The sequence below is a fragment of the Synchiropus splendidus genome, chromosome 17, assembly GCF_027744825.2.
Source record: "Synchiropus splendidus isolate RoL2022-P1 chromosome 17, RoL_Sspl_1.0, whole genome shotgun sequence".
Lineage (NCBI taxonomy): Eukaryota > Metazoa > Chordata > Actinopteri > Syngnathiformes > Callionymidae > Synchiropus > Synchiropus splendidus.
The window spans coordinates 8,527,869-8,555,664 of record NC_071350.1 but is presented as its reverse complement, the minus strand read 5'-3'; the positions used below and the strand labels follow the sequence as shown (position 1 = coordinate 8,555,664).

Below are 27,796 nucleotides of genomic sequence, written 5' to 3'. Positions count from 1 at the left end.
AAACCGAACAGTTTGTACTGGCTGTATCCCAAGGACACAGGAAAAAAATGTCTGTATACACAAAAACTCCTATTAAAGTTTCAAGAAAGCGAACGGGGCAAAGTCTTCCTCATTTACAGGCATCATTATCAGATTTGAGCTGAATATCAACACATTTTTGAGATTCAAGATTCAGTAAAAATGTGGAGAGTTTTGCAACTCCGGTACTCATTTGACCTTGTTGACAGTGTGTGTTTCACCCACAACAAGGCAGATTCTATTTTATTTGTTTGTCTGACTGCCTCCAGGGCACTACAAAACTGCTGTTCCGCTTCATATTATTTATTACTGAGACCTTGATAGTGTTCTGCAGAGCCGAATTTTGCATTAGTACGGAATCACGGAAAACAAAATGATAATAAAACAGTAAAATATAATGAAATCTGAACTCTACGCGCACGTTCTACTGTGTATTTACAGCCACTGCAAAGAGGTGATGGACTAAAGATGTATTGCAAAAGATGAACATCTGCTCCTCTTGGTGTTTCACCACTTACTGTAGCTCCCAGCAATGAGAGGTCTAGCAGAAATAAGATTATTGTTTGGATTATATGCTGATGCTAGCAACTAAATTTCTGTCTGACAAGTTTATTTCTGCCAGCAGCAACTCCCTGGCTCAGGGTGGTCACTTTCACCTGTTTGAGTTTAGATTGATGGATGGATTACTTCCTAAATAGGAAACAAAGCCTCATAACATAACAGATTTTCGAAACAGGATTGGTCGGGTTAGGCCACAGGATGGAGGTTAAATGACCAAAGGTGTCTCTGCTGTGTTCTCTACAAAACCTTCTAATACCAGCTATTTTGGCTCCAACAAATGGCAACCTAAGTTGAAGGAAGAATTCTATACCTGCCACCATTTTTAAGAGAGACCGTTTGTGATCTGGCTCTTTTGTTCTCAACCCTCATCTCATGGTAAATAAAAAGGTACAGGGGGACATTTATTAGTAAAACAATACCAACACTTAAGCAGAGTAAAGTCTTTCATTAGGTGCTGAGGTGTTTAAATAATGTATAACTCGGGGAAAACTGCAAGGTAATGTTAATCACACATCACCAGTGTATCTTTGCCGTCTGCTCTTCAGTAATGTGACTTCTCAGCTTGTGTCGCAAGCATGCCTGCCCTGCGACAGCTGCCAATCCCTTCTCCCCAGAGACTGAGCATTTTAGCGCTTCATAAATTCCTAATGAGCATGCTCAAATCACAGGCCACTTCCACCCACTGGTCGCTCAACCTGTTACGACAAACAAACACCATGGTGTACACATGTTCCACCACATTTCAAGCTGCACTCACTTCACACATGCAGTACTCGGAGGGCCGGGCCTGGAGGTGTTGAAAAATGAAGTGTAGCTGTCGACAGCTACAGGAAAGTCGGTTTTTATGTTCACCAGCGACCAAGGAGACATGACACCAATGTGCTCTGGAGGAGTGTTTCATGATGGTCACTTTGCAAAAAGCAAAATAGTTTCTCTCTGTCAAAGTCTATTTTACAAATATTATATTTTTCCATTGAATAAACGTTTACTTTTTAAAATTTATTAAACATCAAGTTTGATGTCAATCAAGTGGTAGGCTTTCCTACATTTATAGGACTGAACTTCTAATGTTACCATAAATCTACTTCACAAATACAGTTACACAGCAACATCATCACTATGATCTTGGAATCTATCTTTGGAATCTCAACAGAAAGTAAATAAAGTCTTGTCGATAGCACAATGGTGGTGAATATACAAAAAAGGAAATCCAAATTTATCACAGTATCAATGACTTTCATGGTGTGGAGTCAAGTGCAATGGAAATACATGTCTCTGTCAAGTCATCAGAAACTGCACAGGGGGAATAGTGTAATCATTTGATCTTACAGAACTAAAATGCATTCATCCTAGCAAACAACCAACTGTTCTAGTGACTGACAGACACATCCTCGCCACTTTTGTCTCAAGCCGTTTGCATTAACTCATGAAAAATTGAGACCCCCCTTGCTGCTGCCTGATTCTGGATGACTGACTTCTTTAACTGAGAGAGCCTGATGGACACAAAACCTGCCAACTCCCAATAGTTTATAGATACAGTAAGTGAGTGCATTTATTTTTCAGTGCACTGCCAAGGATAACAGTGAGGCCAGGGGTTGAGTGGAGAGGCAGGGAAGCTGGAGAGCACTCAGACAGTGACGTGCATTAGCAGGGAGAATTAAAGAACTTGGGAGAGGAATCAGAGTGATGTCACGACAGAGGTCAAAGGATGAGAAACCTCTAGTGTCACTTGCAAAAAATTACAAATCCTTTCAAAGAAATAAGAGGTCTGTGGGTAATTTAAGTCAAAGCTCTGTAGAAACGTTGCATGAAAATGTCCTTACCACCCTCAGTCTGATCAGGAATTGTCCTCAGTAAAAAAAATAGATGAAAACTTCCAGCAGACAGTTGTCTGTGTCTCTCACAGTTACAAATAAGGTGCCGAGTTATCCGCATTACACCCAGAGTTTACCCAAGAAACCAGAATGCATTACCTCATATTGACATTTTATTAACAACAGCTTCCACAAATGTAGTATTCTAAATAATGTATAATTTCTATCAGATAACTTGCTCCAAATAAGACTTGAGCAGGGACACTCAGTTTAGTGCAGTCCATATGAGCAGTATTTTCAAGCACACATTTCATCCGTTTCACTCTCTCCCACCTTTGCCATGTGCAGAAAAGTGTATTCAAGAGTGAAAGGTAAATCCTACAGAGGAGGTCTAGCCAAAGCCCAAGGCTTGGTGACATGCTCTGGATATGCACGATTTAATTAAACAAAGTGCTTGTTATTCTTAAAATGCTCATTTAAAACCGGAATAGTTGATGTAGGGCAGTGTGACCCTACCTTGGACTACTCTTGTAAAAATGGCTTCAATTTATTCTCAGTCATTTCTTCCCAACATTTCCCAGAGCATGTTTTTATGAATATTCAATCAATGTTGGGCGTAAACAGAACAGACAAATATGCCAAATAAAAATCCATCCAAAACTAAAGAGACAGTGTGGGTGGCTGTTGGCAGCAACTCTACTACAGAGTTGAATATTAATGTTATTAGCCGCTGTCATGCAACAGTAACACGTAACATATGTGATGCTTATGTATTTTACAGGCATCAAAAACCATCATTATTTCATCAGAAAGTTACACTGCACATGGGAAATTGGAAATAGGTTAAAAATAAAAAATAAAAAGATCTTCGACCTTGGTGTTACATGCTAAACACATGCAAAACCTTGCCTTCATTGACCTTTGTTTTTCATGAGCCAGACCCACAAAAAGGAAAAAGTGATATTGTTCAATTATGAATCCAGCTCATTCATAATAGATGAAGTCTCCTTAAACATGTTTCTTCATCTCCGTGGTGCAAAGTGGAGGGGCACAGGGAGGTGGGACCCCATCGGGTTAGTGAAGTGCTGCACGTTCGGTGCTTCTGTGCGCAGTAATGCTGGCCACGGTCCCAGATGTCATCACCTATTGGTGCTGAAGCCCCTAACGGTCGATTACAGGTGACTCTAGAAACAGGCATAACATTGTGGGGCCCCTGCACAGCGTTCAGAGCTCAAGGGCACCAGACGCGTTACGGTCAAGGAGAGTGCACACGGGCGTGTCAGAAGGATGTGGGGGGATGAGCGTTAATGTCTGGGAGCCCACCAACATAGAGAGCTGACATGTCCTTGGTTGACAGGGTGAGGAGTCGACACACAGCCACTCCCATTCCGTGGTTCAGGCCAGACATGGTTATGGAGAACTGCAGAATGACACGTGTAGTAGACATTCAGAAATGGAACATCAATTATCCTCCATTGCTTTGGAAAGCTAGAAAGCTCCTGTCATTATAACTAAAGATTGGTTGGCCTCTAAAACCCACGCAGCTTGACCAGGCAATTAATTTAAGTAAATGTCTGATCAATACAGGTCCCACTAACAGACGTAACGTAAGTAGGCCTGTGCATTAGCTCGTGCATTAGCTCACTGATGTGTCAGGGGCTTCATGCGTAGCCTGGGTGTAACCGCTAAAAACCGAACAGTCAGCTTGAATATCCAGGGCTCCCTGTTCCAAGACAGGAAGAGTGAACGATGAATCGCTTTCACTGACATCTCACTGTCACCGTTGTTCAACGAGGATGAAATATTGTGGCTTTATCCCATCAAATAAACTTGTAGCCCCAACAGAGGCTTTGTTAAACGTTTGCTGGGCTGCGAGCCACAGAATGAGCCGCTGCAGGTCAGTGATGCTACCATGGGCACCAGGGCACCGAGACATTTGGGAGACTTCACTGTAGGGAAACGAGCACTGAGTCACACTGACAGCTCATGGCAGGCGATGCAGGTAATTAAGGCAGTGACCGCCTGGGGAAGGGGAGGGCTGGGGGAGGGTGAAACATGGGGTGGGGATGCGGTGGAGGACAGGCCGGGCTCATGATGACAGTGAGTAAGCATCCAGCCCCCCCTCCCAACCCTGGAAGTGCCCCGCACCCATACCCTCTACCCTCTCCTCTGTTGCCCCAGGGGCTTACACAATAAATGGTAAAGGCTGGTGAGATACACAGATCAGAGAAACTCTGTCCCCGCGCTCTCTCAAATCATCAGCTCCCAATTTTCCCTCATGAATAATTGTTGAGCGCTGCGCTCAGCGCCATGCAGATGCTATGTAAAACCAATGATACCCTCCTCTGATGTCAACTCTCTGGAGGGCGAGACAAGAGTCACCGTGGAGTGGGTTAGCTGATGCATATGAATGCTCATTTACATAAACACCAACAAGAGAAGTGGGAGTTCCCACGTTCTGTGAACACCTTTATCAATTATGTCACAGAAGGGAACCAAGACAAATACTGCAAATCAATTTAGACAGAGGGAAGTAGATCGCAATAGATGGGAACAGTGGTAGAGAATGAAAGGAGTTGACCCACGACAGGAGAGAAACCACTTCTGCTGATATATATGAAATGAAGAGCTAGCTCATATTGTTTTTGTAGCATAACATTTTCCACTGATACCATAACCAACGGTTAATAACAAAGTACTGCAGTGGTATTAGTCCTTTGAATGAAACCAACATCCGTCTAGACACATTGATGCTGTTATGCTATTGCTAAAATCAAAGAACTCATACTTCTATGTATGGGGTATTATGAACACATGCTCAAAACAATGTAGTGAAGAGCATACGATTTCATTTCCAGTTGAAACCCTCCCCACTCCACAAGCTGCTCAGTCAAGTTGAGCTCTGAGTTGAGCTGATCGACAGACCGAGCGGAGAGCGAGGAGCGAGAGGAGGTGGATCTCAGGTTAGCTGAGAGGGAGGATATTAAACCCAGCAGGGAAGGATTGGCGAGATTAGTCGAAGGAGGAAGGCTGACAGTTTGAAGATCATCTTAATATTATGGCACACCAGTCGTGGAGCTTGGGGATAATATATATTCATATAAACGACACACTGTATGTATCTGAGTTGAATAATTACCCTCAATATGAGAAAAGCTGATTCTTTATGCTGTGTGATGACTTGAAGGTCGAACCTTTTCCACTGCACTGAAGCATCAAGTAGCTAAAGACAATGACGGCATTTCCTGTAAACATTCCTTTTTAGTGTCCAGTTCGGAGAGCCAGGATGTCACATTAAAAGCACTTCCACTGAGAGTGTCAATATGCAATATACTTGCCGTGAAGGATGTCATTCTAATGTATTGCATGTCATCCGCAGTTGCGTTTTGCATTATAATTTCCTCCTCTAAAAGGAGCAAAACATGAATGATTTAGTATTTATAAAGCCATTTATTTCACATCTCTGTTAAAACAGCCTCCTCAAAATATCTCAGAATGATAAACAGTCCTTGGTAGCTCTGTTTACCGCGTCAAAAATCTTCAGTATCACCAGTATATGGAGCTCAGCCACACTGCCCATTCATGGTCTGAGGGTATTTCAAGACAGGGGCCATTTGCTGAAGAGAAACAGATATGAAATAAACTGGCAGTTGACAGTGGAGGGCAAATCATAGTCCTCAGGTTAAATGCTATTGTGGGTCAGATGACTAGACATCGCTGCCCTTGCAGCGTACAGCCCTCATATTGCGCCTCAAAATATATCAGTTCCCTCCACACACATATTTACTCCACCCTCCGCTCTTCATCAGCCTTCCAGTTCCCTTTAGGGCACCGACATTTTTTCATCTTCGTCCCCATGTATCCTCGCTGAGCAAAGTGTTCATCTGCCTATGTTATTCTATACTCAAACAGCATGATACATCTTAAACACAGTTAAACAATTAGACACTAAAACAGAAGGCACTGACTCGTATAATGGGCATAGAATATAGAAACCTCATCATTTAGTCCTGCAGCAGCCTGTCTGTGCTGCACCACTATAAATCACCTTGATGGATACACAGTCAATTGAGAGGAACAGACACAAGCAATGACTGAGAAAATGGCAGCTATCTGCATTAGCGCTGCACTCAATCTGCAGAAACTGAGGGGTGTTTTTTATTTGAATCATCATGTTTCACGTGATCACAAAAGCACAGTACATGAAAACCAGAATCATATTCGTACTCCTACTACAGCCCTATCAGCGTATATATATATATATATATATATATATATATATATATATATATATATATATATATATATATATATATATATATATATGTATATATATATATATATATATGTCCTGGTCAATTACTTGACTTCCAGCCATGTGACAGGGAGCTAACCAAACACCGCCTGGCAGCAAAACACACATCTACGTATTCACCGCGTTTAGTGCCCTGGATTAATCAAATTATAATTTAATCATCTGATCAAACAGCAATTAGCATAATCACTTCTGGGGAAGGCCTGATAGAGCGGGGACTGGAGCGGAATGGTGCTTGGGGCAAGCAACGCTTTACTGAAACATTTGCCAGAATGTTTGAAAATGTTACACATTTCAGTCTGCAGGAGTCGAGCTGGGTTTTGAATGCTAATCACCAGCGCTTGGTTCTGCCTTGTGAGTGGATGGAGAAATGACCTTGACTCACTATCGACACCGAACTGTCTGCTTATTTACATTTTTAATCCTTCAAAACACAGTTAAATTCAACAACACGTGAATACCACTTAGAAATGAACTTTGAATTTCAATATGCAATTTTCCACAGGTAATTAGAGATTTTTTTCTTGCATTAAAACAAAAACTTGTCAACTTGTCAACAATACCGCATTCAAATAATAACATATATTAAAGAAATTATACTTATCACAAAACCAAGCAAGGCAATTGTTATCTTTATGGCCTTGAAAGGTTTTGGATTTAATTAAAATCTATATCATTTTAAGACAATTTGAATTGGAACATTAAATAATGATTCAACACTTTAGATTTAGAACGCATATTAACAATTAATAAATAAATAGTTGACCTTTATGTAATTATGGTGTTGTTTACAGTAACGTAAAATCTATTCCTTATAATATGAGTATAATAAGTACTCACAAATATGCAGTGAATACACATGAGTAAAAAGTTTTTTAGGGTAATAAATGTTAGCGAACATTTTATGAACACGTTTTTCTTATTTTCTTATAAGCACAAGCATTTATCAATCCATTTAAAGTTATTTATTTAAAGTTATTTATAGGAAATGATAAGATCAGAGGTTAGATGTATGATGAATATTCAGACTATGACAATACTTAAAAAAACAAAACAAAACATTGTATATTTCATGGTTAATAGTGAACAGCGTGTTGGTTGCATACACTTTATCATCTGAGGCAGAACTTCTCTTCCATTTTAACTAGGGCTGTGACTAGATGAAAATTTGTAATCTCAATTCATCGCACTAAAGACGAGTTAACTCACGATTAATGGTAAATGAATCGCACATTTTGTACCTGTTCAAAACTAAATCTGTTCTGAAGGAAAATGTTATAAATACTAGAGTGGCCAAAAGTAATCCGAGCAACACTGCATTAACCTAGTGCCCTATATAAAGACGATCAGCCAGGACGGCATGCAAAACAAACAGGAGAACTAATTGTGATCTTATTAGATCATTGGTCACATGAATCTAATTCAGGCACTTCACTTTATTTTGGTGTTCACTTCAAACCCATGTCATAATTTCTTACCTGGCCGCCGCCTAAGAAAACAAGCCATTTGATGAAAACAGGCAACATAACGGATTGATTTAACCTCAATGTAGATGAATCTGTGATGTTTCAATTCAGTGGTCACATTTCATTTCCCTGCAAAATCTCTCAGCAGACACACAGCGAATTCCACTCCATCCATCTGATCCCTATTAAATTCAACTTCATGCTCACCACAACAACATAGACCATCACTCCCTCAATATTAGCCGCATGAACAGAAGTAATGGCTTGAATTTGAGAGTAAACTACATCTTTCACCACAATAAAAACAAGCATCCTGAAAATTTGCCCAAAATAGCCATGTTTCTGCATGAAGAGTGCCGATGATGTGATATGAATCTGCGAGCACTAGATAGCACATAACACAAGCTGACTGTGAGCGCGTCCCTCATCCCCCGCTCTTCCTCCTCTTTTTCTGCCTCACTACACACCATCATCTCCTTAAGCATTCCAGTCTGGGTTAAATGAAACCTTTAACAGTTCAATGTGCATCCATTAACATATGCTTGAGTCTACTCTCCTATGAACAGCCGGGCTGAGGCGAAATCCCAAACGGTGGAGTGAAGCGAAAAGCTTGACCCATGGCACTGTCAAATCTGGCTGTAATTAACAAGACAACAGAAAATAATTGCGTGGCATGGATTGGCAAAACTTCATTTATATTTTAATATACTGATGGTTAAATCTATTTCCTGGTGCTAATGACAGGAGAGAATTAACTTTCCAGCGTTTCAGAAAATTTTGGAAAATTGGAATCCAAATTGAACCCATTATTTAAATGCTGATAAACAAATACAGTGGAATAATTTAGTACAACTTTAATGTCTTGTCTACATCAACTATCGTCGAGACACAATACTGAATGAACTGACTTATCCAGTAGAGCACTGAAAAAGTAAGGTAGTGCATGAGAAGACCTTATACGGATGAACTAGTTTCGCCAGATTCAGATCTTATTTTGCAGACTCAACAAGGCAACAAATGAAATTGTTGTTGTTGAGTTGTGTTCTACTGTATATTTTGAAGCCCAAAGATTTGAACTGTCATGTATGCAGGTGACATGACCCCATGATCCTTTGTGTTCAGGGTGATTGTTCACATTATTATAGAGGAACAGAAACATGAAATGTTATTATTTCTTACATCACATTTTGGGATTTCATATCTGCTTTATTCAAGCTCTGAAATGTATCTCAGAAAATAGAATAAATGTGTGTATTTTTCTTAAGATGATCCTCAAAAATAATGCTCAGAAGCATTTCAATTACCCAAAAACATCAGCTTTTATGTTATAGCAGTGCATCATTGGAATCATCAGTCAAAACATGGTGTGTAGGTCAGTAGGAAACAAGGTCTGTGTTGTCTTTTTGAAACCCTCTGTCACTTCGTATGGAGTCAGAAGGAACTGACAGAGAAACACACATCAGCAAACAGCATCCCAGCCCGACTCCTCGCGGCACACACACACACACACACACAAATATCAACCGTCAACACAATGTGGGACACTGGCAGGGAAAGGTGTTTGTTTCTGAAGTGCTGTGATTCCTCTTTAGATTTTTTTGCTGACCAGAGATATTTTGTTTACTGCCGCTTTCCTGAATTAGGCTTTTTGACAGTGGACGGAAACTCAACCTGCAGCCCTCTATGTCAGCCACTTTGCAATCATAAGTAGAAATACTTGTTTGCAGCCTTCAGTCATGCAGGAATACGCCGATGTTAATGATTACTATCCCATCTGTGTTTGAGAGAAACGTGTGAGTCAAATAAAACTAGTGAAATATAGAAGTGAAATATAGAGTTAGTTACTACATTACACTGATCTTTTTAGTATTTTTTAGTGTATCTGCCCTGTTTTAATTTGATGTATTTATTGTTTTTAATGTCAGTTTAATCCTGATTTTACAGTTGTACAGCACTTAGTGACAATCTTGTATAGCTTTATAAATAAATGTGGTATATGGTATGGTATTAGACAGTACTTTTTTGTGTTTGGAGACTGTTGATCAAACATCTGAGCACAGGCGTGGTTTGATTGTTGATAGAGAAATATTTTCTTAAATAGCAAACCTCTCACCTTGAACTTTTTCCCTCTTATCACTTTTGATTTCAAGGATAAGATGGCATTTTAAATGACTATTTTTCTGCCTCACATACTTTCCCAAAGTAGCCATTTTGAGCTTAAGGAAACAATTACTAAAACACCTACTGTGGACAAGCATTGGCTCTACTTTGAGTCTTCAGAGATGACAGAGACGCTCAACATATACCCTGTTAGAGCAACAGAAGACTATCAAAGACTTTAACTAATAATCTACTATAGGGAATTAAAGATGGATCATACTGAGTCAAACTTATGCTTAACTAAATACTGTGTTTCACAAAGCATCTCCTCTTCAAAATGATCTCGTGGTTAAGAAAATGACAGATCCAACTGGAGAACTGGGCTGTACTGTATATTTACACATCTTATTAGTGTTCAATTGAGCATGTGTCAGGCTTCAGCCCTTGTTGGTGCTCGGCGTAAACAACATCAACCAGTTTCTCCAATTGTACCTCTTCATTACAGGAAAAATATTATTCCCTTTTAGGATTTAATAGACGCATTTGCAGCAGTTTAAAACAAGCTCAAGCACCACAAAGTGAACTCTCCAGCAGCTTTGACCCTCTACAGGGTGAATTGTTTGTATCTGCTTCAGAGTCCAGAAATAGGCAGTTCAGAACCAAATGCAGTTTGCATCACTCTAGTTATTGGACTGAGCAAACAGTGGGGTTAGGTAAGATTCTGGTCGGTGTAAAAAAGGATTTCACTGACAATGTGAATCATGTCCCTGGCTCACCTGAGCCGAGTGCAGAGATGCTACTGTCCAAAGCCTACACTGCAGCAGCACTCATTACCCAGGTCTCCATAGAGACCATCACAGCAGCTTGCACCAGAAAGAACCCGAAGAGCCTTTATTTCTCTCACGCCACACCAAGAAACAAGGTGTAACTTCCAAAAACACAGCAATTCATCGTTTTAGAGAAACTGTCGATTAAGAACCACACGTAAAACAAAGATGCTACTGAAACAACACTGTCGAATTGTCGTCTACATTTTATTTATTTATTTTTTACAATGCAATATTATTGATATAACCTTGCCTACGAAACAAAATCGGAAAGTGAAAATCAATAGAGGTCAGTGCTGCAGAACGTGTCGGCATAAATGTCCCTGCATCAGCAGCAACCAAAGCATTCATTACAATTACAAGTGCCGCTGCTGCCATTCAAAGTTTCCATGTAGATGTCTTTAGCAGCAGCCATTTTGCAACGCTGTTGCCTGGTCCACATGAGGCTGGAAAAGCCTTTCGCCAGTGAAGCGCCACACTAAGCTCAGCACAGACAAATTTGGCGAGGGATTCAAGGTAAATGTGAAGTGGACACGAACGTTCTCCCTTTTCATTAGCTTGGAACTGGGTTGGTCGAAAAGGCAGCCATTGAAGCACCGCAGTCGCCGTTTGACTTCATTCTTTGCTACAAATAACAACGGCCGTCATGGAATCTTAGCGTCACAAAATGGTTTTCCTCTTTGATTGACACTTGAGCTTTTATTCTCTGGCCTCACAGAAGCCATATTGATTTTTAACCTTCCAAAAGGAATCTTATAAGTAGCCCAGTTTTCGTTCAGAATGATTTCTGCCCCCCAACACGCATGTCCCACCCCCAACCCTAGAGCCCCTTGTCCTCTCCATCGCCCCCCCTTCCTCACACACCCTTCATGTAGTCGCCATATAAACCCAATCCACCACTGTCCGAATAGAGATAAATCCGTACACTGAATCTTATCCGACCTTTCCATTGATGGATTCAAAAAAATGGAATGTGGATACATTTTTCAGAATGTGACGTGGTGGATAAAAGCTTGTCTTTCTCTATCCCTTTTTTTTCATCCAGTCCAAAATGACTCCACGTCTGAGCTTCTAACATGGCGGTGGAAACGCTTGAGAAAGGCAAAGCCAACCTACTGAATCCTTTTGCAATCAGATGCTCAACTCAAATCTTTTTCTTATTTAATTAATTAATTATCAATTGTGACAACATTTCAAAATATATATTCATTTAGGGGATATAGAAATGTTAGGTTTAGGATTAATTTAGACGATCTCGAGCAAAAGAATATTGCAAGCAATAAAGACTACACCAATGCAGACGCAGTTTTTCTCTTACGTAAATATTAACCTCCAATGATTCCTAGCAACGATTTTAGAGGTAAACAAAGTACTTCGGTTTATTTTTTTTGTTTTACAAACACAAGCTCTTTTCTCAGATTAATTTTAGAATCAAACTATTGACAAAACTGAAGACAAAAAAAAAATACTTTTAAAAGTCCTCATACGCACGACAGGGATTTTTAAATGATGTGACATGATGCATGCAGCAGGCTGAGGCCCTGCAGATAAGTGGAAATACATTTACATTTCAGATTGATCTGGGAGGAAAAGATAAATATTGTAAGGTTGATTGCAGAATGTATAATTAAACAGTAAATCAGGCAGAGTATTTATATACTTTCATTTGGAAAAGGTTTTCCATCCGTTCTGGGTGCGTTACATCAATAATCTCCCTTCTGTATCTAGCAACCGTCAATCAAAAGCAAGGCTCTATGAGAATGAACTAAACTGTTTACATTAGAAAAGCTTTGAAGGTTAATGAGCATATAACCTCTTATTCCTTCCCCCCTCCTCCCCCCAGCTTGAGACAGGACATAGCAACAGCCTGTTCCTGGTCCATTTTGCAGCACGCATTGTAATCAATTAATAAGGTCCTGGGGAATCACTGTTTTTTTTTCTGTGTGCATTTCACTTTTAATGGCTTCTCACACAAAACTGAAGTTTAAAGCAAGAAAAAAATGACCTACCATTCAAGATGCACTGGGAAAAGATAAGAGCCAATATCCACATGCCCTGCTCCTTTCAATATCCAAGCTTATGCTTTTTCTTCTTGTCTCCCCTCCACCACTCTTTCTTCCAGTAGTTTCTACCTTTATTTCTTCAACAAGTCATTAGAAATTTAAGAAAGGGGAGCATGCAAATATCGCTCTCTCCCTCTCTCGCTGGTCCTCTCCCTCTCTCGCTCCCTCAATCCTTCACGTTGGGATGAAGATGAAGAGGGGGAGGTTTGCGCTTCCTGCTGTCGATTGTCTTCTGGTACAAGGGGGACTATGATCCACACGAATGGTCTCCCGTCCTCTGGACCGACTGCACCGCACCAGCGGGGCCTCAGTGCAGTCGCCCCCCGGTGTTCGAGCGCTGTCGTGCGAGGAACATGAGGGAGCTGAGCTCGGTGCGCTCCGGTCCAGGTGAGCGGTGCTGAGTCAGAGGCAGGAGTCGCATGGAAGAAAGTGTCCCCAAAATGAAATTTCGAAAAAATGTAACAAAAATAAAAATCCTCGATTCGTCCAATAAACACAATAAAACCAAAAGGAAGAATCGATAACAAATAAACCTAGAAGCCTAAAGAGCCAAACATGTCAGCTCAGGTGCGCGCAGGAGGAAAAGAAGCGCAAAAGTTAAATATTTCAATTAAGAAAAAGAAGTGAGAGATGATTGTTAGCTGTGCTGAAAACTCATTCTCTCTTCGCCGCCTCTCTCCGTCCGGCGAGCAACAAGCACACGCATCTTCCCTCCAGAGCCGCACACACAAACTGCGCACACCGCTGCTGCCTGCGCTCACAGCACCACACTGGTGAGGAATAAACCCTCGCCTCCTCCCGATCGGCTTGTCTCCCTCTCCATTGCCTTAGCAGCATGCAAAGGTGGGGGCGTGAGGGAGGGTGGTGGTGGTGGTGGGGGTGGACAGGGCAACGCAGCTGAGCCTCTGGAGGAGCCTTCAAGTAAAATCAACCCCTTTTTCCTTTTGATTTCGCGACCGATCAAGCCGTGCCAGTCACAGAAGGGTCAAAAATATAAGAGAATTAGCCGGTGCAGGACGTCTGTGGTTTGCTGGCTCTGCCGTGATGTAGCAGGCAGGAGGGTGGATGCTGAGACAGGGGAGGCGGGCAAGAAGGAGGCGGGGTGATGAAGGCTACACCTTACAGGATACTAAGGGGGAACAAAATGCCAAATTATCTTAATTGGTGGAGATCACATCGTAAATTCCTGGATAATTTACGAGCCCTGAGGGATTGTGAGGGCTGCCAACGTCACACCAGTATATTCCATAACTGACCTTGACAAAAAGCAAGTCGACACGGGAAAATCACATAGAAGAAAACACTCAACTGCCCCATTTGAAAATACGTGTAAAATACACCAACCACTATGATCAACGATAAGAACCTCAGGTACATTACTGATAACCATGCAAAAAGAAGAAAAGTCTTTTTTTAAAGTGAGGGAAAAAATGTATTATTAGCAACACAAGTCTGTTTCTTTGAATAGGCTTTCCAGACTTGCTTTTTTTCTGGCTGCATAACAGCAGCAATGTCTAACAACATTCTTTTCCCAGAGATGATTTGAGCAAACTGTGAAAGGAGGATGCAGCAGACAGTCAGTGATGTTATCTCATGTCGGCATAGTGTTGTGATAAGAAAGTCGCATTTGTATTATCTTCTATTTGGGATGATTCTGCAGGCAGTGACACAACAGGAACTGCAGTGACATCCGCTGCCATGTGACCGTTTGAATTTAGCGTGGCCCATTTATGTTCAAATAGTGTCGCAGGCGAGCCAGGCTTGAGGCCTGCACCAGACTCAGCGATTGTCTCTTATACTTAGCCTCCACATCAGACCTGCATATAAACACACTCTGCACCAGGAATTCAACGCCTGTCACTGCCTGTCTGGTCCCGCTGCTTCCAGCCAGGCATCCCCGAAATAAAACAGATCATTATCATCGACTCCAGCCATCCGGAGCGAAATGGCGGTCTGAAATAAACAGCGCACAAACTGCGTGTTTATATGGATTTTCCTCTGATATCTGCTGTCTTTGCAGTCAAGCTGGTTATGATGAAAACACCTTCTTTTTCTCCACCTGCCTCAGCGCAGCTATGCTCGGCAGCTTCCCACCCTCCATGCCCCACTATCCTTTACAAATGAATTATTATTAGAAACTCTACTCCACAAACCGTGCTCCAAAGGCAGGCGGCAACCTATTTAGATCGTCGGGAAATACGAAGCAGGTCGTCACACCGTCACCATAGTTGTGCCATCGCCATGGAGAAAAGACCAATGACAAAGTTTCAACACCAGTGGGTTCAGTATATCGATGGCCACCTACACTTACTAGACGCAACAAGAATCGTAGAATGCAATGATGAACGATCAAAGTCTTGTAAGGGGGCACACGGTTCTTGCGATATTTCAGTTCATGTAATACTTCAATGCAATTCCCACCCCAACTTGTAGAGTCTACCGACTCTTATTCTGTCAAGTTCAGAGAAGTTCATCATCATCAAACAAATGAACAATCCTCTCTTTAAACTTCAGCTACAACAAAGAGGTAATGTGTTTTGATTCGAGACAGTATTTTAAAAACCATGTTCGCAAGACATAAACCCATTTCTCCACCAGTCTTGTTGATTCGTCTTTTGTTTTCTTGCCACGTGTAATAATTTAGCCATATGGTTAACAATCCCAGCGGACTGTTTGTGTACAAAGACTGGATTAAAATCAATGGCTACACGCTCATGGACAGCTCAGCCCCTGTAATCCCGGCTTTGACCTTTTGTTTCATGGTGACTTCATGATTATATCTAAGATATTATCCCCATCCGCAAATACCTGTAGGCGCGCGGAGCCACATCAGCGGCAATGAAAGAATGAGTTTGTGAAATTAAAATAGCATTACGTCCTTGCAGCAAAAGTTTAGAGAATGTCAACTTTAATTTCACCACAGGTAATGTGCTGGGCTGAAATCATGTCGGTCTGAAGGCATCTGAGCCATGAACAAATCAAAATAGAGAAGTCTATGAAAGTATTTAGGCATCAGATACATGTCGCTTTAATCGTGAGAAGCCCACACACTGCACATTTTTCATGGAAAGTCTAAAATAGGTCCACCGACTTGACTATCTCAAGCAAAGCATTCAAAGGCCACACAGATGACCCGGCCATGGCTGCGTGCATGCATCACTGAGGGACTTCATGAGCATAATTCTGACAGCACTACTGAAGCCACATGCATGGCATAATTTACATATGGCCTTTTCCATTGTGCCTAAGTCAGGCCACCTTGGTTTCAAATCACATATACGAAAACAATGCTCAACATGGATTCTTTCTGGATGAGGAGCCAGTGTGGAGGTGGGTTGCAAGGTATCTTGCGATGGGGTTTCCAGATATGATAAAGTTACTGATTCAAAAAGATCACCATTTGTGTGTTCTCAGTGGCATGCATGGAGAGCTAGTGGACAGATTGTGGATGATTTATTAATATTTTGGAGACGTGCAATGTAAATGAACTTGAAAAGCACTCAGAAAGTGCAGACCTCTGCCAAGCCGCACATTGTGATTTTTTTTCATCCAATTATTGGCGGACTGTAAATTTAGTTTAATTGCTTTATGCCTATTTTAGCATTCCAAACAGCATTAATGGAAATCGGACAGCAGGTGTTTACAGAACTTGCTTGCTCAACAACGCTATAAAGAAGAGTTCAAACTACCTCATATAAAGAAGAGCTCAAACTACCTCAAAACGTTAAGAATGACAGACAGACAGACAGACAGACATCACAGTACAGCAGAGCGACAGAATACGATAATTGTGACAAGAAGTTGAGCACTCATATAATGTCTGATAAATCAGATTTCTCCGTCTGTAATTCCCGGGTTACTCTGACTCCCAGGCACTCATTAGCATTGTAACAGATGTATATGGGCTCATAGCACAGAGGGCTGATTATAATATTCCCCACTTAACTACGCTGAGCTACATCCCCAAGGGAATCTTTTACGGCTCGTTGTAACTAAATACTCTCAAGTACTTTAATTATGTGGAAACAACCTGATAAAATATACATCTGCTGATGTCTTAAAGATGACCAATTATAGCAAGTTGTCAATCTGTGTCTCATAAGGAGTAAGGAGGCTTTACGGTCTGGGTCAGACTTCTGAATAATTCAAGTCGTGTTACGAGGCTGAAACAGGGAAGCAGGTGCCTAACGTACACCCTGAGACCTTCGTTTTATTAGATCATTTTAGAATGCTTCTCACAGCCCATAAATTCATGAATGAAACGTGAGTTTAAGTCACAATTCAAGTTTAATGAGTCGACATGTCTCCAGAAAATAAAGGAATGGAGAAACCGTGTTCCCTTTGAGAGTAATTCCTGGCCATTAGAGGTTGAGTAGTGCGGCATAGCTCTGAGAAAATGGCCCAGCTAGGTTGGGGAAAGATAATCGACAAAGACGCTGAAGACATCCACCAATTTTTTACAAAAAAAAGACTACAAAAATGCACAAAACAATTGCAATTTCATGGGACAGTGATGACATGCCATTGGCCTGATTTCCTTCTCATGCGGTGGTTCAGACGCTGCACTAGCATGGAAGAGGAATGAACTTGAATTTTCATGATTTGAGGTAGACGCTGTCTCAGTGCTTTTCTAGTTTTGTATATACAATACATATATTGGGGTCAGGTCCAATCAAAGATGGAGTCCAGCTGGACACGACTGAAAAAGCAAAGCAAACTTAGTTGCTCTAGCAGAAAGCGCTGTTAGGCAAAGAATATTATATTCATGTTTGGCTCAGTGTAGGATTGGGCGCTAACATATCGTACACGATATACCACCAAACACAATCTCCACAATCACAATTCTGCATTTCACGCTAAATTCGCTAAACACGCAGTTGTGGAGAGTGTGGTGGACTTTGGTTCATGATCGTAGTTTCTTATTTTTATACAGGAAACTTTTGATATCAACATCGGTCAACTCGGAGTCTCTGGATCCCTGTTTATTTTATTAGATGGAGTGGTCCTCAGCTCCGGTATTGGCGGCAGCGTCCTCTTCTGCGTCCCCATTAGGGTTCACTGATCGTGGACACACTCTCACAGGCAGCGCTAATGCTACAACCCGGCATCAGTTAGGGACCATCAACAAATTCTAAAACGGTCAAAGTATTAGCAAAATATTCAATATGGCAATGAAAAACAACCATTTTAGGAGAGAGAATTATGAAATGGTTTTTCGTCACACAAGACAGGGACTGACAGTTTGTATAATGATTTTGAGATTGTAATATGACTAAAGAATCATTTGTTCACATTTCTTCAATAGCATCTAGGAAATGTGTCCAGACTGGTCCATAGTTAAAGTCAACTGTTAAGAGACTTGTGATTCAGCAGACAGACAGCTGAATTTAACTCCTAAATAAAGCTGGCAGAGCAGTCTGTCAGACACAAGCGGGTTCTACCAGAGACATGAAACATTGAATTTCTCATCTCTACACTATTACATTTAAACATAAACATAAATAATGATGTTGAAGACAAACTCCACTAATAAGTTTCATCATAAAACAGTTTAAGGAAAGACTGTAGTGTCCAACACATGCGATAGAATTAAATGTATTTAACAGGACAAAATTACAACATTTATCTCGCTAACTTTTTTGTCCATGTCGCCCAACCCTAGCTGAGCGTAAATCCAGTTGATGATTAGAGCATAAAAATCATGTTTTCTATTTCTGCTCTGCTCACAGGAAGGTCTGTAATGGATGCAGGTGCTTCTCTCTCGTACTCATCCACCCACTCGACTACTTTACAGAATTGATGCAGCAGGAGATGATATATTCGGCCCAACAGAGGAAGACTTGTTTGTTAATGAAAGTGTCACTCAACATGATGTCGCCTCTAAAATTATTCCATTCACTTAACAGTGAGCACAGGCCTGACTAACAGGGCTGAAAACACAAACTTGCCCTCAATAATCGCCTCGCCTCATAAGATAGCAACTAATTGAGTAGACGAAGCAGAGCCGGGCTCCTTGATGGCCCACCTTAGCAGATCCATACATTGATTCTACTCATTGACTACTTTGCAACCCGTGGTTCAATGCGCTCGTGTCCTGAGCTGATTGACGGGACAGCAGGGTCATCCAGAGGTAATTCAACCATTTAAAGCTTTGTACTCCCAGGCTCAGTTACTTATATTGTTGCAGCAGTTTATATATTCAGCACCCCAGCTGGATGATCACATGAGTACTTTATTGTGATTCTAAACACTGATATATTGTTTAATATCATTTTTATTACTATATTCCAGTGCAACTTTTACCAATACAGTGTGCAGTTTACAGTGTGGTGGTTGAGTCTTGGCTGCTCACCTTCTCTGGGCTGTGATATCAGACTGTGCTGAAACATCTTTGAGTTTGACACTAGTAGTGTTGTAACTGTCCGACAAAGAACAGCAGTGTTGCTTAGTAACCAGAGCACATGACTGACCTTATCAGTGTGGTCATAAAAATGTATGAAGTCTTTTCATTCATTTCCCCCTCTTTCCTCTTCACTCTCCCCCAACCAATCTCCTTCCCTCTTTAAAGCACACACATGCACACGCACACACACACCTCAGAATGAATTGTTGTGTATGTTAGTCTGCATGCGGCTGGTAAAAGAGTGAGGAAGCAGCAGGGCACTAATGACAACCTGCACCTGAAGTATATCTTTACATAAAGAGAGCTAGATTGGGTCGTGAGGATGGAGTTCAGGAAAATGCATCGGCACACAACTAAAACAAGACATCGGGTAGCAGATAACTTAATCATATGTGGATTATATTGTTTAACCTATGATCCCAGCTCCCTCAGTATCATACTGCTGTGATCTTCTTATAGACGTAAATCTGTCTTGTTTACAGTGTCATAATCTGGGCTTAATCTGGAAAACATATTTATGGAATTGAGCAAAGTATTAGTGCTGGGACGGAGAGAGATTTACTGATGCCTTCAAGCAGCGTTGATGAAACTGGAGGCTGTTGCTAGCCAATACACTACACTTTTATTATTACTATATTATTTTTTAAAAAGTTCTCGCAGTAAATTGACTTCACATCTCTCTTATGTCAGTCATCTGCACCAAATTCATGGAGCATTCAAGATGCTAACTCAACTCATGCTCGATCAAACACATGTCTTTACATCAAATCTGAGGAAATATATGTTCAGTTCGTGTGTAATGGTGAGCACATTTTGTTTTATTTTATCCTTTTAATGTGTTGCTGAAATGCCGAACACTCAAAATTGTGGGTAAATACAACACATGCCGTCTGCATAGTCCCATGACAGTCGATTTTTCTTTACTTATTTGATTGTTTTCAGATAGTTCTGAATGGTTCTGGTCACTTCAGCAGCAGTGGTGAGAAGTCATACAAGTGAATCTTCCTAAATCTTCATGGAACAACAGAACAACACGAAAATCAAATCTTTTCGAAGTCCACCCAGTTCGAACCACTTCTGAAAATCTTGTGAAAATAACTTTTTTTGAATGATGCAGTTGACAAGCTAGCAAACCCCTTTGGCTCATTTGCCTATAGTCGCACTACATTTATCTACAGGTATCTCCGCATCGATTCTCACTCATAGCACTTGGAATTCCGGCTGCCCTGGTGCTCCCACTGAGATCAGATGTCAGTCTCCCTGTCATCTTCTTTGCACAGACAACATCTGCACAGCTGCGAAGCTAGTTGCGATGCTCAGGCAGGACCACTGCAGCCTACTGTGAAAGTGTTGACAGCTAAGGGTGGGTCGGCACAGATGGCGAGGAGGTTGGTGTCAGGGTTCTGACACTGGGTGGCAGGTACAGACCGGGGCTCCCATCTGGCCTTGGTGCTGGCACCGTGCCCCAGGGCATCTTCCACGTTCACTGAACAGAGAGCCTGTCAGTGCTGGAAGTCACCTTGTACAAAACGTTGAAGTCTCGGGGTGATTTTTTTTTTTTTTTTTTGCAGAACTTAAGGATGACGGGGGAGGAGGGAGGTGCAACGAGGACACAGTAATATAGCCTCCGGCAACTGCTTACATTAATTAAGTTTTTGCAAGTTTGAAAGGCGCATGATTTTGATTTGCAGTGTTAGCACTCACGTATGATCATGCTGGTTTCCGAAACACTCATTTAAAATTGCCAAAAGATTATTTTTCCCCATTAAATTATCTAAATTAAATGTTGCTTTTACAAACGTCATATAAAATTAAACAGATCTCCTTTATTCTGGGTTCTTCTCTATGTGAGAAACATTTGTTGCTAAGTTTCACATTAAACATTGAGGTTAATTTGTTTATAACTAGACTATTAATGTATTAAAATTATGTTGTATTTACAGACTACTAATTATGTCAGACTTTATTTAAAACCTTGAGTTAAATAAAGCAAATTTCAAACCATTCCTGGCACATCAATATATATATATTCAATGGGTAATTTTTGTGTCTTATGTAATATAAATGTAATTAATTTACTTCAAGCAAAGAGAAAAAATAGAACTACATGCAAGGACGATGCAAATCGGAAGGTACTAGACCCTCCTCCCTACTAGACCTTCTGACTGCAGGATGGGGCTTCACTCAGCGGGGGCTCCAGGTTTGACCTGGGCTGGCTGTCCGAGGCAGAGGGCCAACACAGAAGAAAAGCTCTTTATGGATGCATGTGCTCAGGTCATCTCATCTCCCCCTCTCCACAGCACCACCATAATCCCTCCCTGAAGCTCCCTCCCCTCCCTCTTGTTTGGTACCTCCTTCTCCTCACCTCATCTCACCCCCCAACCCCGCCCCGTATCCGTGCACATCGCGACAAAATGCCAACAGATGCCGAGTGTCTAAGACAGGCATTATGTTCTTAGAGGATGTCCTAGTAATTCTGTTTTTTTCCACCCAGCTGCTGCTGGTTATCGGCACGCTGTCGTGGAGTAAAGTGAAGGAAAGACTGCAGACAACAGGTAGCCTCCTGAGCTGGCTGGGTCACATGGTGTGTGATGCTAAACATGATCTTAAAGACCCAGTGGGGACACATATTTGTTTGCCGTACATGACGGAGAATACAAAACACTCTTTGAAAACATGTCTTGTAAGGATAATTGCCTCAAGTTAAATGTATCAGGTTGAATTATTTACATCAGTAATGGTTTCCAGGTATTAAATATCCAGTTATCATGAAGATATAAAAGAGACAAGCTATGTTTAGCGTCACATTCTCTAACATGTTACTCATCAAGAATTTAAAACCAGAGGAGCAGGGCTTCATTTGCTATAAGAAAATGTGTCAATCATGGGGACTCGGAGAGAAAGTGGTTTGTCAGACCCTGAGGGGGCCACACTGACCTAAATGCAAAATTGTCAACAGCTATTCTAGAGTGACCAACAGAAAGCCAACATTGGGGATACAAACATTTAGCCGTGTAACGACAACTGTCGTTGAAAAAGGTCAACGGGGAATCTGCATCTCCGAGGGACACTTGAGCCTTGCATAAGCTCTCTTCAGCATCACCGAGAGAAACACAACACTGACTCCAGTCAATCCCTCCTCTACGTAAATAACATCTGCAGTAAATATGACGTGTTGTTTGGTGGTTCAGATAAAAGAGGATTGATTATTGGCAGTCTCACCGTTAAATCTCGTTGTTTGCACACCCAGGGTTTAAGTAAGATGTTCATGGCTTATTGTTGTTGGGGTATGATTTTTACAAAAGGATTCAAAACAGATTGTGAAGATTAGAGTTTAACCCTTCTGATAAAGAGGATTTCGTCCTCCCAATGATCTGCGTCATTGAGGACAGCGAGGCCACCATGTGGTCAGCGGGGGAGCTGCCACACATTCATGAGCCCAGCAGGTTCAGGACTCAATAAAACACCATGTGCGACTTGGGAAGCAAATTATGTTATCTAGGGTTTTCTGTTTATATTGCAATATGTCGCTGCATTTCAGGAACATTTTTTTTAATTATAGTATTTTAAATCATAAATAGTTGTGAAAAGATTTTCAGAGATTGTAGGTGGTCACTATAATGCTAAATAAAACCTTACTATAAATGCATTGACGCACACATTGCATTTCCATAAGAAGTCCTGCGGACCTCAGTATTTGAACTATGTATCAGAAGTACCGCCAAGAGGGAGTACATGGTTGGGTTATGCTATAAACCCTATGATCTGAGGTGGAAAGCCAAAGATTTGTGGTAAACCGAAGATGACTAAGAAACCATAACTCATAATAGTGTTATGAATTCTGATCAATTCTATCACTGGTGTGGCACCAGATGATCTTGTGAAAAAGCAATAAGAATTAACCCCAAAAGTTTCAGTTTTCTGTGTTCTGTCTGCTGTTTCATTCAGCTCACATTGAGTTGCGTTTACTTTGATGCAGACTGAAGCTTATTTGTAAGTTCTTAATTTTGCCTTTCGGGGTATTTAATTAAATAGAGGGCAGGCTGTAAAATAAATAAAATACATTTGACTAAATGTAACACTGTAATATAATGTGCAAAAAATAAAAGTCTAAAATTGCAATGCATAAATACAAAAAAAATCACTATGATGACAATATAAAACATTATGAATGAAAAAAGCAGAGCAGAGGAACATAACCTTTCAAAACAAACCAATAAACGTGGAAGGTAAAAATATCTATATACGTATATAATGAATGGTTGACCTACAAAGCCAGTGAGAGGGCTGCTGCTCATTACAGCAGCAGGACCCCGGTGTGTCGTCAAGACTCATACTGATTTGAGCGAATCTGACGCATGACATCGACTTCTCAAAAGAACAGGGGTAAACACACGACTGCCTGGTAACAGAAGCTCATTGGCTGCTGAGGAGCCTTGCATTGATCATACTCGCTGTGCCAAATGACACATGTACATTTGATCTGCACGCATACACACTGACAGGATTACTGTAACATGCTCCCACTTGCAGCACCTTGTGAGTGCGCATGCAAACGGAGGCTTAACGTGCACTAGCCCTCACCAGTGCACTCACACGAGCACATGATGACTAAATGCTTGAGTGGACAAGGCCACAATCGCAGCAGTAGGCCTGAACACCCGCAGTTTTCCCGACCCAAGATCAGTATCCTGGACTCAGCCACCACCTCAGTTTGGATAGAACATAAAGAAGAATCTGCCCAACCGCAGAAAAAATGTAAAATTGTGTTTAGAAAACATATCCGTGTTCATATTATTAGATTAAATATAACTACTTGTGTTGCATTTTCAAATAACCTTGATTGAGCCTCCTCTAAACACTCCAACTCAGAATCACTTCTAACATTCACTAATTTTATTATTTTCGCCTCATACACCTCATGAGACGATGCATGTGCTAGTTTTAATGTACCTTTCTATGTTTGTGTTACATGGAACACATTGTGCAAATAAAACGTTTTTTTTTTTTTTTTAATCAACCAATATGTTGCAGAGAACAGTGAAAGAGAAAAACGATATTTTACATTAGATATGAGGACAACAAACAAGACGTGGAGAATGAATCCAGTGAGATGTGCTTTTTACAGTGCAAACTTTTAGTTTGTACTAGATTATAAATCACTCCACCTGGATGACATAAAAAACCTGTCTGTTTGAACACTGAAATGTTTTTATAGAAACCATAAACTAGGCCTCACCAGTGAGCCCCTTACTCCTCAATCCTCTAAGTAAAACCTTCATATTAAAAAGTGAAAATCGGGATGAGATTGTAACATTAACGATGCTGAATATAACAGATGAAGTTTTCTAGAATATAGTCGGGCAGGATCCTTACCGTGCATATGGGTTTCATTCCATCCAAGCTCTTCTGGCTATTCCTACGACATCATGCATAGGTCTACAAAAATACAAAAAAGGAGTGTAAATTTGTAAAAAGGATTTATTTAAACACCTAATTTGGTCCTGTTAAAACCATTGTAGCAATAATACTTAACAACAGATCTTTTTTTCTTAAATGAACACAGGAAAACATGCGATATCTTTCATCTGTTGTGTCAGATTGATAGTATTTACATTTGCAGTCTCAGCTGCGGCTGTGATTCTGGAGAGCCCATTTAGAGATGCAGTGTCAAGACTGTTTGATAAACACGCCAGGGTTCCTGGGTTTTCCCACCATTAATTTGAGAGGAAGAGAGAGGAAAAAAAAGGCAAACATATGAAAGGCTGTTTCCCGCAGTCAGAGACGAGACGACGAGCATTCTCACGCTAAGCAGGCGGCAATTCAAATGAGAGGCTAATTGTGGCCCCTGTTAACTCATTGAAGAGGTGGCGCCGCAGCATCACGGCTCGGTTAATTGGTACAAACAGGTAGCAGATGCAGCCTTCCAGACTGAGCAGCTGCCAATTAGTGAGCCAATCTCAATGAATCACGGTTATACAGTTCTACTGCAGGAGGAGAGGAGTAGTAGAAGAACATCTACACATGGAGGCCAAAGCAGACTCCCACCTTTGAAAGTATGCAATTCTTTGCCCAATAAATGGGTCACCTGATGATATATATATATAAATATATATATATATATGTATATATATATATATACAAAACACTTTTAGTATAACAAGAAAATGTCAGTTTCTTAAAATGTGATACAAATAAGTCATTATCAAATCACAGTACTGATCGACATGTCAAATTTCGTCACTGCGGGATAAAGGATGTCTATTCTAAAATAAAACTCACGCAACACCTACTGAACTGCAGATATAACTCTCAAAGTCACAAGTCTCAAAAAGATGATGTGGGGCTTCTATTAAGAACAAGTATAAAAAAAGTATTTATTATTGTTATTAGTAGTAATAGTAGTAGAAGTAGCAGTATTAATCTTAATGGTGATGTTTCTGTCAAATCAACGCTCAAAATTGCTAGCTAAACCTCAAAGCTGAGGGAAATTGTGGAACGTTGGCTCAGGACAACAGCAGCATCTTTTGGAAATATACCGCTACTGCAATGTATCGTTTAGTTAGATTACATTAGATGGTCTTTTTGTGAGTTTATAATAAGTTTAATAAGGCCACAAAGTTCATCAAAATCTATGTGTATTAAAAAAAAAAAAATAAATAAATACTGTACTTTAAAGAAAGTTTTTTTTGTCAGTCTGTCCTCCTCGGACAACTTTAGTTCAGTTGAAAAATTTTGTTTGTTTTGCTTGTTAGTTTAGTTTGCTAACAATTACAGTTCGTATGAAATTGTATCAAGTGGACACGAGTAGGAAAAATACCCAAAAAAGCGCCACCTCCAGGGACAAGACCAGACTGCAGCGCATCGTACGTTCTGCTGAGAAGGTGATCGGTTGCAACCTGCCACCTCTTCAGGACCTGTATGCCTCTAGAACCCAGAGACGTTCAGGTCGGATCAGAGCCGAGCCTTCTCACCCTGGACATGGACTGTTTGTTCCTCTTCCCTCTGGCAGGAGGCTACGGTCCATCCAGACCAGAACCTCCCGTCACAGGAACAGCTTCTTCCCCTCGGCCGTCAGACTGTTGAATTCGGGAACAGCCTTGTTGTTATTCTATTTATTTTATTTTATTTAGTTTTTGTCAGCACTTTATTCCAAAACACTTTCCTAGTTGGTGGGCTCCCCGCTGACCATGGCAATAATTGATTCTGATTCTGATTCTGATTCTATGATACTTACAGAACATCTCGTGTCCTCGTTCCGACTGACAAGGAATTGAAGCTGTCTCGTCTTTCAGCCACCTGGTGAAATATCAGGATAAATAGTTCAATATAGTCATACATATTGTCAAAGAATATTTGCAGTCCATGGTAAAACTAATTCACCGAACTTTCGCTTGATTTATGAAAACCACACGCACAACGACGACAACAACGTGATATATTCGACAATGTAGGATAGAAGGACGCTTTTCTTTCCGATAATTTACATTTATTTTGTCATTCTATGAAGAACGTCCTTCTTGTCGTACAAAAACGCGTATCATTATCACACCTGAGTCGCCCTAGTTCTTCTTTACCGGTTTTTTTTCCTTGCGCAGCGACGATACACCGGCCTCTGCTGGCCATTTAGGTGTAGAACAGCTCGAATTAGAGGATCTACAGTATTAGAGATGACGTTGTATTCTTCCCTCTGTGGGAGAATTTAGTTAGAATAAATCCTATTGCATCCCAATCGTGTTTAGTAAACAACAGTTTCAATAAAGCATGAAATTAGTAATAAAAATGAGCAATTATAAGGTAATTATTAACAACTGGCAGAGGCACCACATTTGGGGGAAAATGAATAATTGGACATCATTACACTGAAAGGTATCAACATTTTAGATGCAGATTTTAAAAGCTTGTTTAGTCGTTACTCTATGCACTACTGAAGCCCATCAACGTTTTTTTTTTTTTTTGTTTGGTTTTTTTTTCTGTTGAAGGCCAACTATGGCAAGAACTGGTATTTAAGGAGCTAAGTCAGCATTGAGTCAATTCATTTGTATTTGAAATTTTGGATTGTAATGACTTCAATCACGAAATCCCTGTATGAAATAAAAAATAATGAAAATAAACGACACTCTTACACTGTTGAAGTAAAACAAGTTGAATGCATTTCTAAACAAAATTGTATCCAGCCACGTTTGAAAGTGATGCAATAATTTGGACGCTGTCATATACAAATCATAA

The 27,796-nt window shown here is 40.7% G+C and overlaps 1 protein-coding gene across 4 annotated transcripts in view; it reads right to left on the bottom strand.

Annotated features, from left to right (window-relative positions):
• dscama (Down syndrome cell adhesion molecule a) overlaps positions 1-13,983 on the bottom strand; it is a 62,542-nt gene extending 48,559 nt beyond the window's left edge. The window contains exon 1 of one of the 4 annotated variants that reach the window (XM_053846196.1): positions 13,111-13,983. In XM_053846196.1, the coding sequence (XP_053702171.1) occupies positions 13,111-13,153 (43 nt within the window). In that variant the 5' untranslated portion in view covers positions 13,154-13,983. The remainder of the gene's footprint in view (positions 1-13,110) is intronic. The other 3 variants (XM_053846198.1, XM_053846197.1, XM_053846201.1) reach the window with 3 other exon arrangements.
• Positions 13,984-27,796: the final 13,813 nt, after the last annotated feature.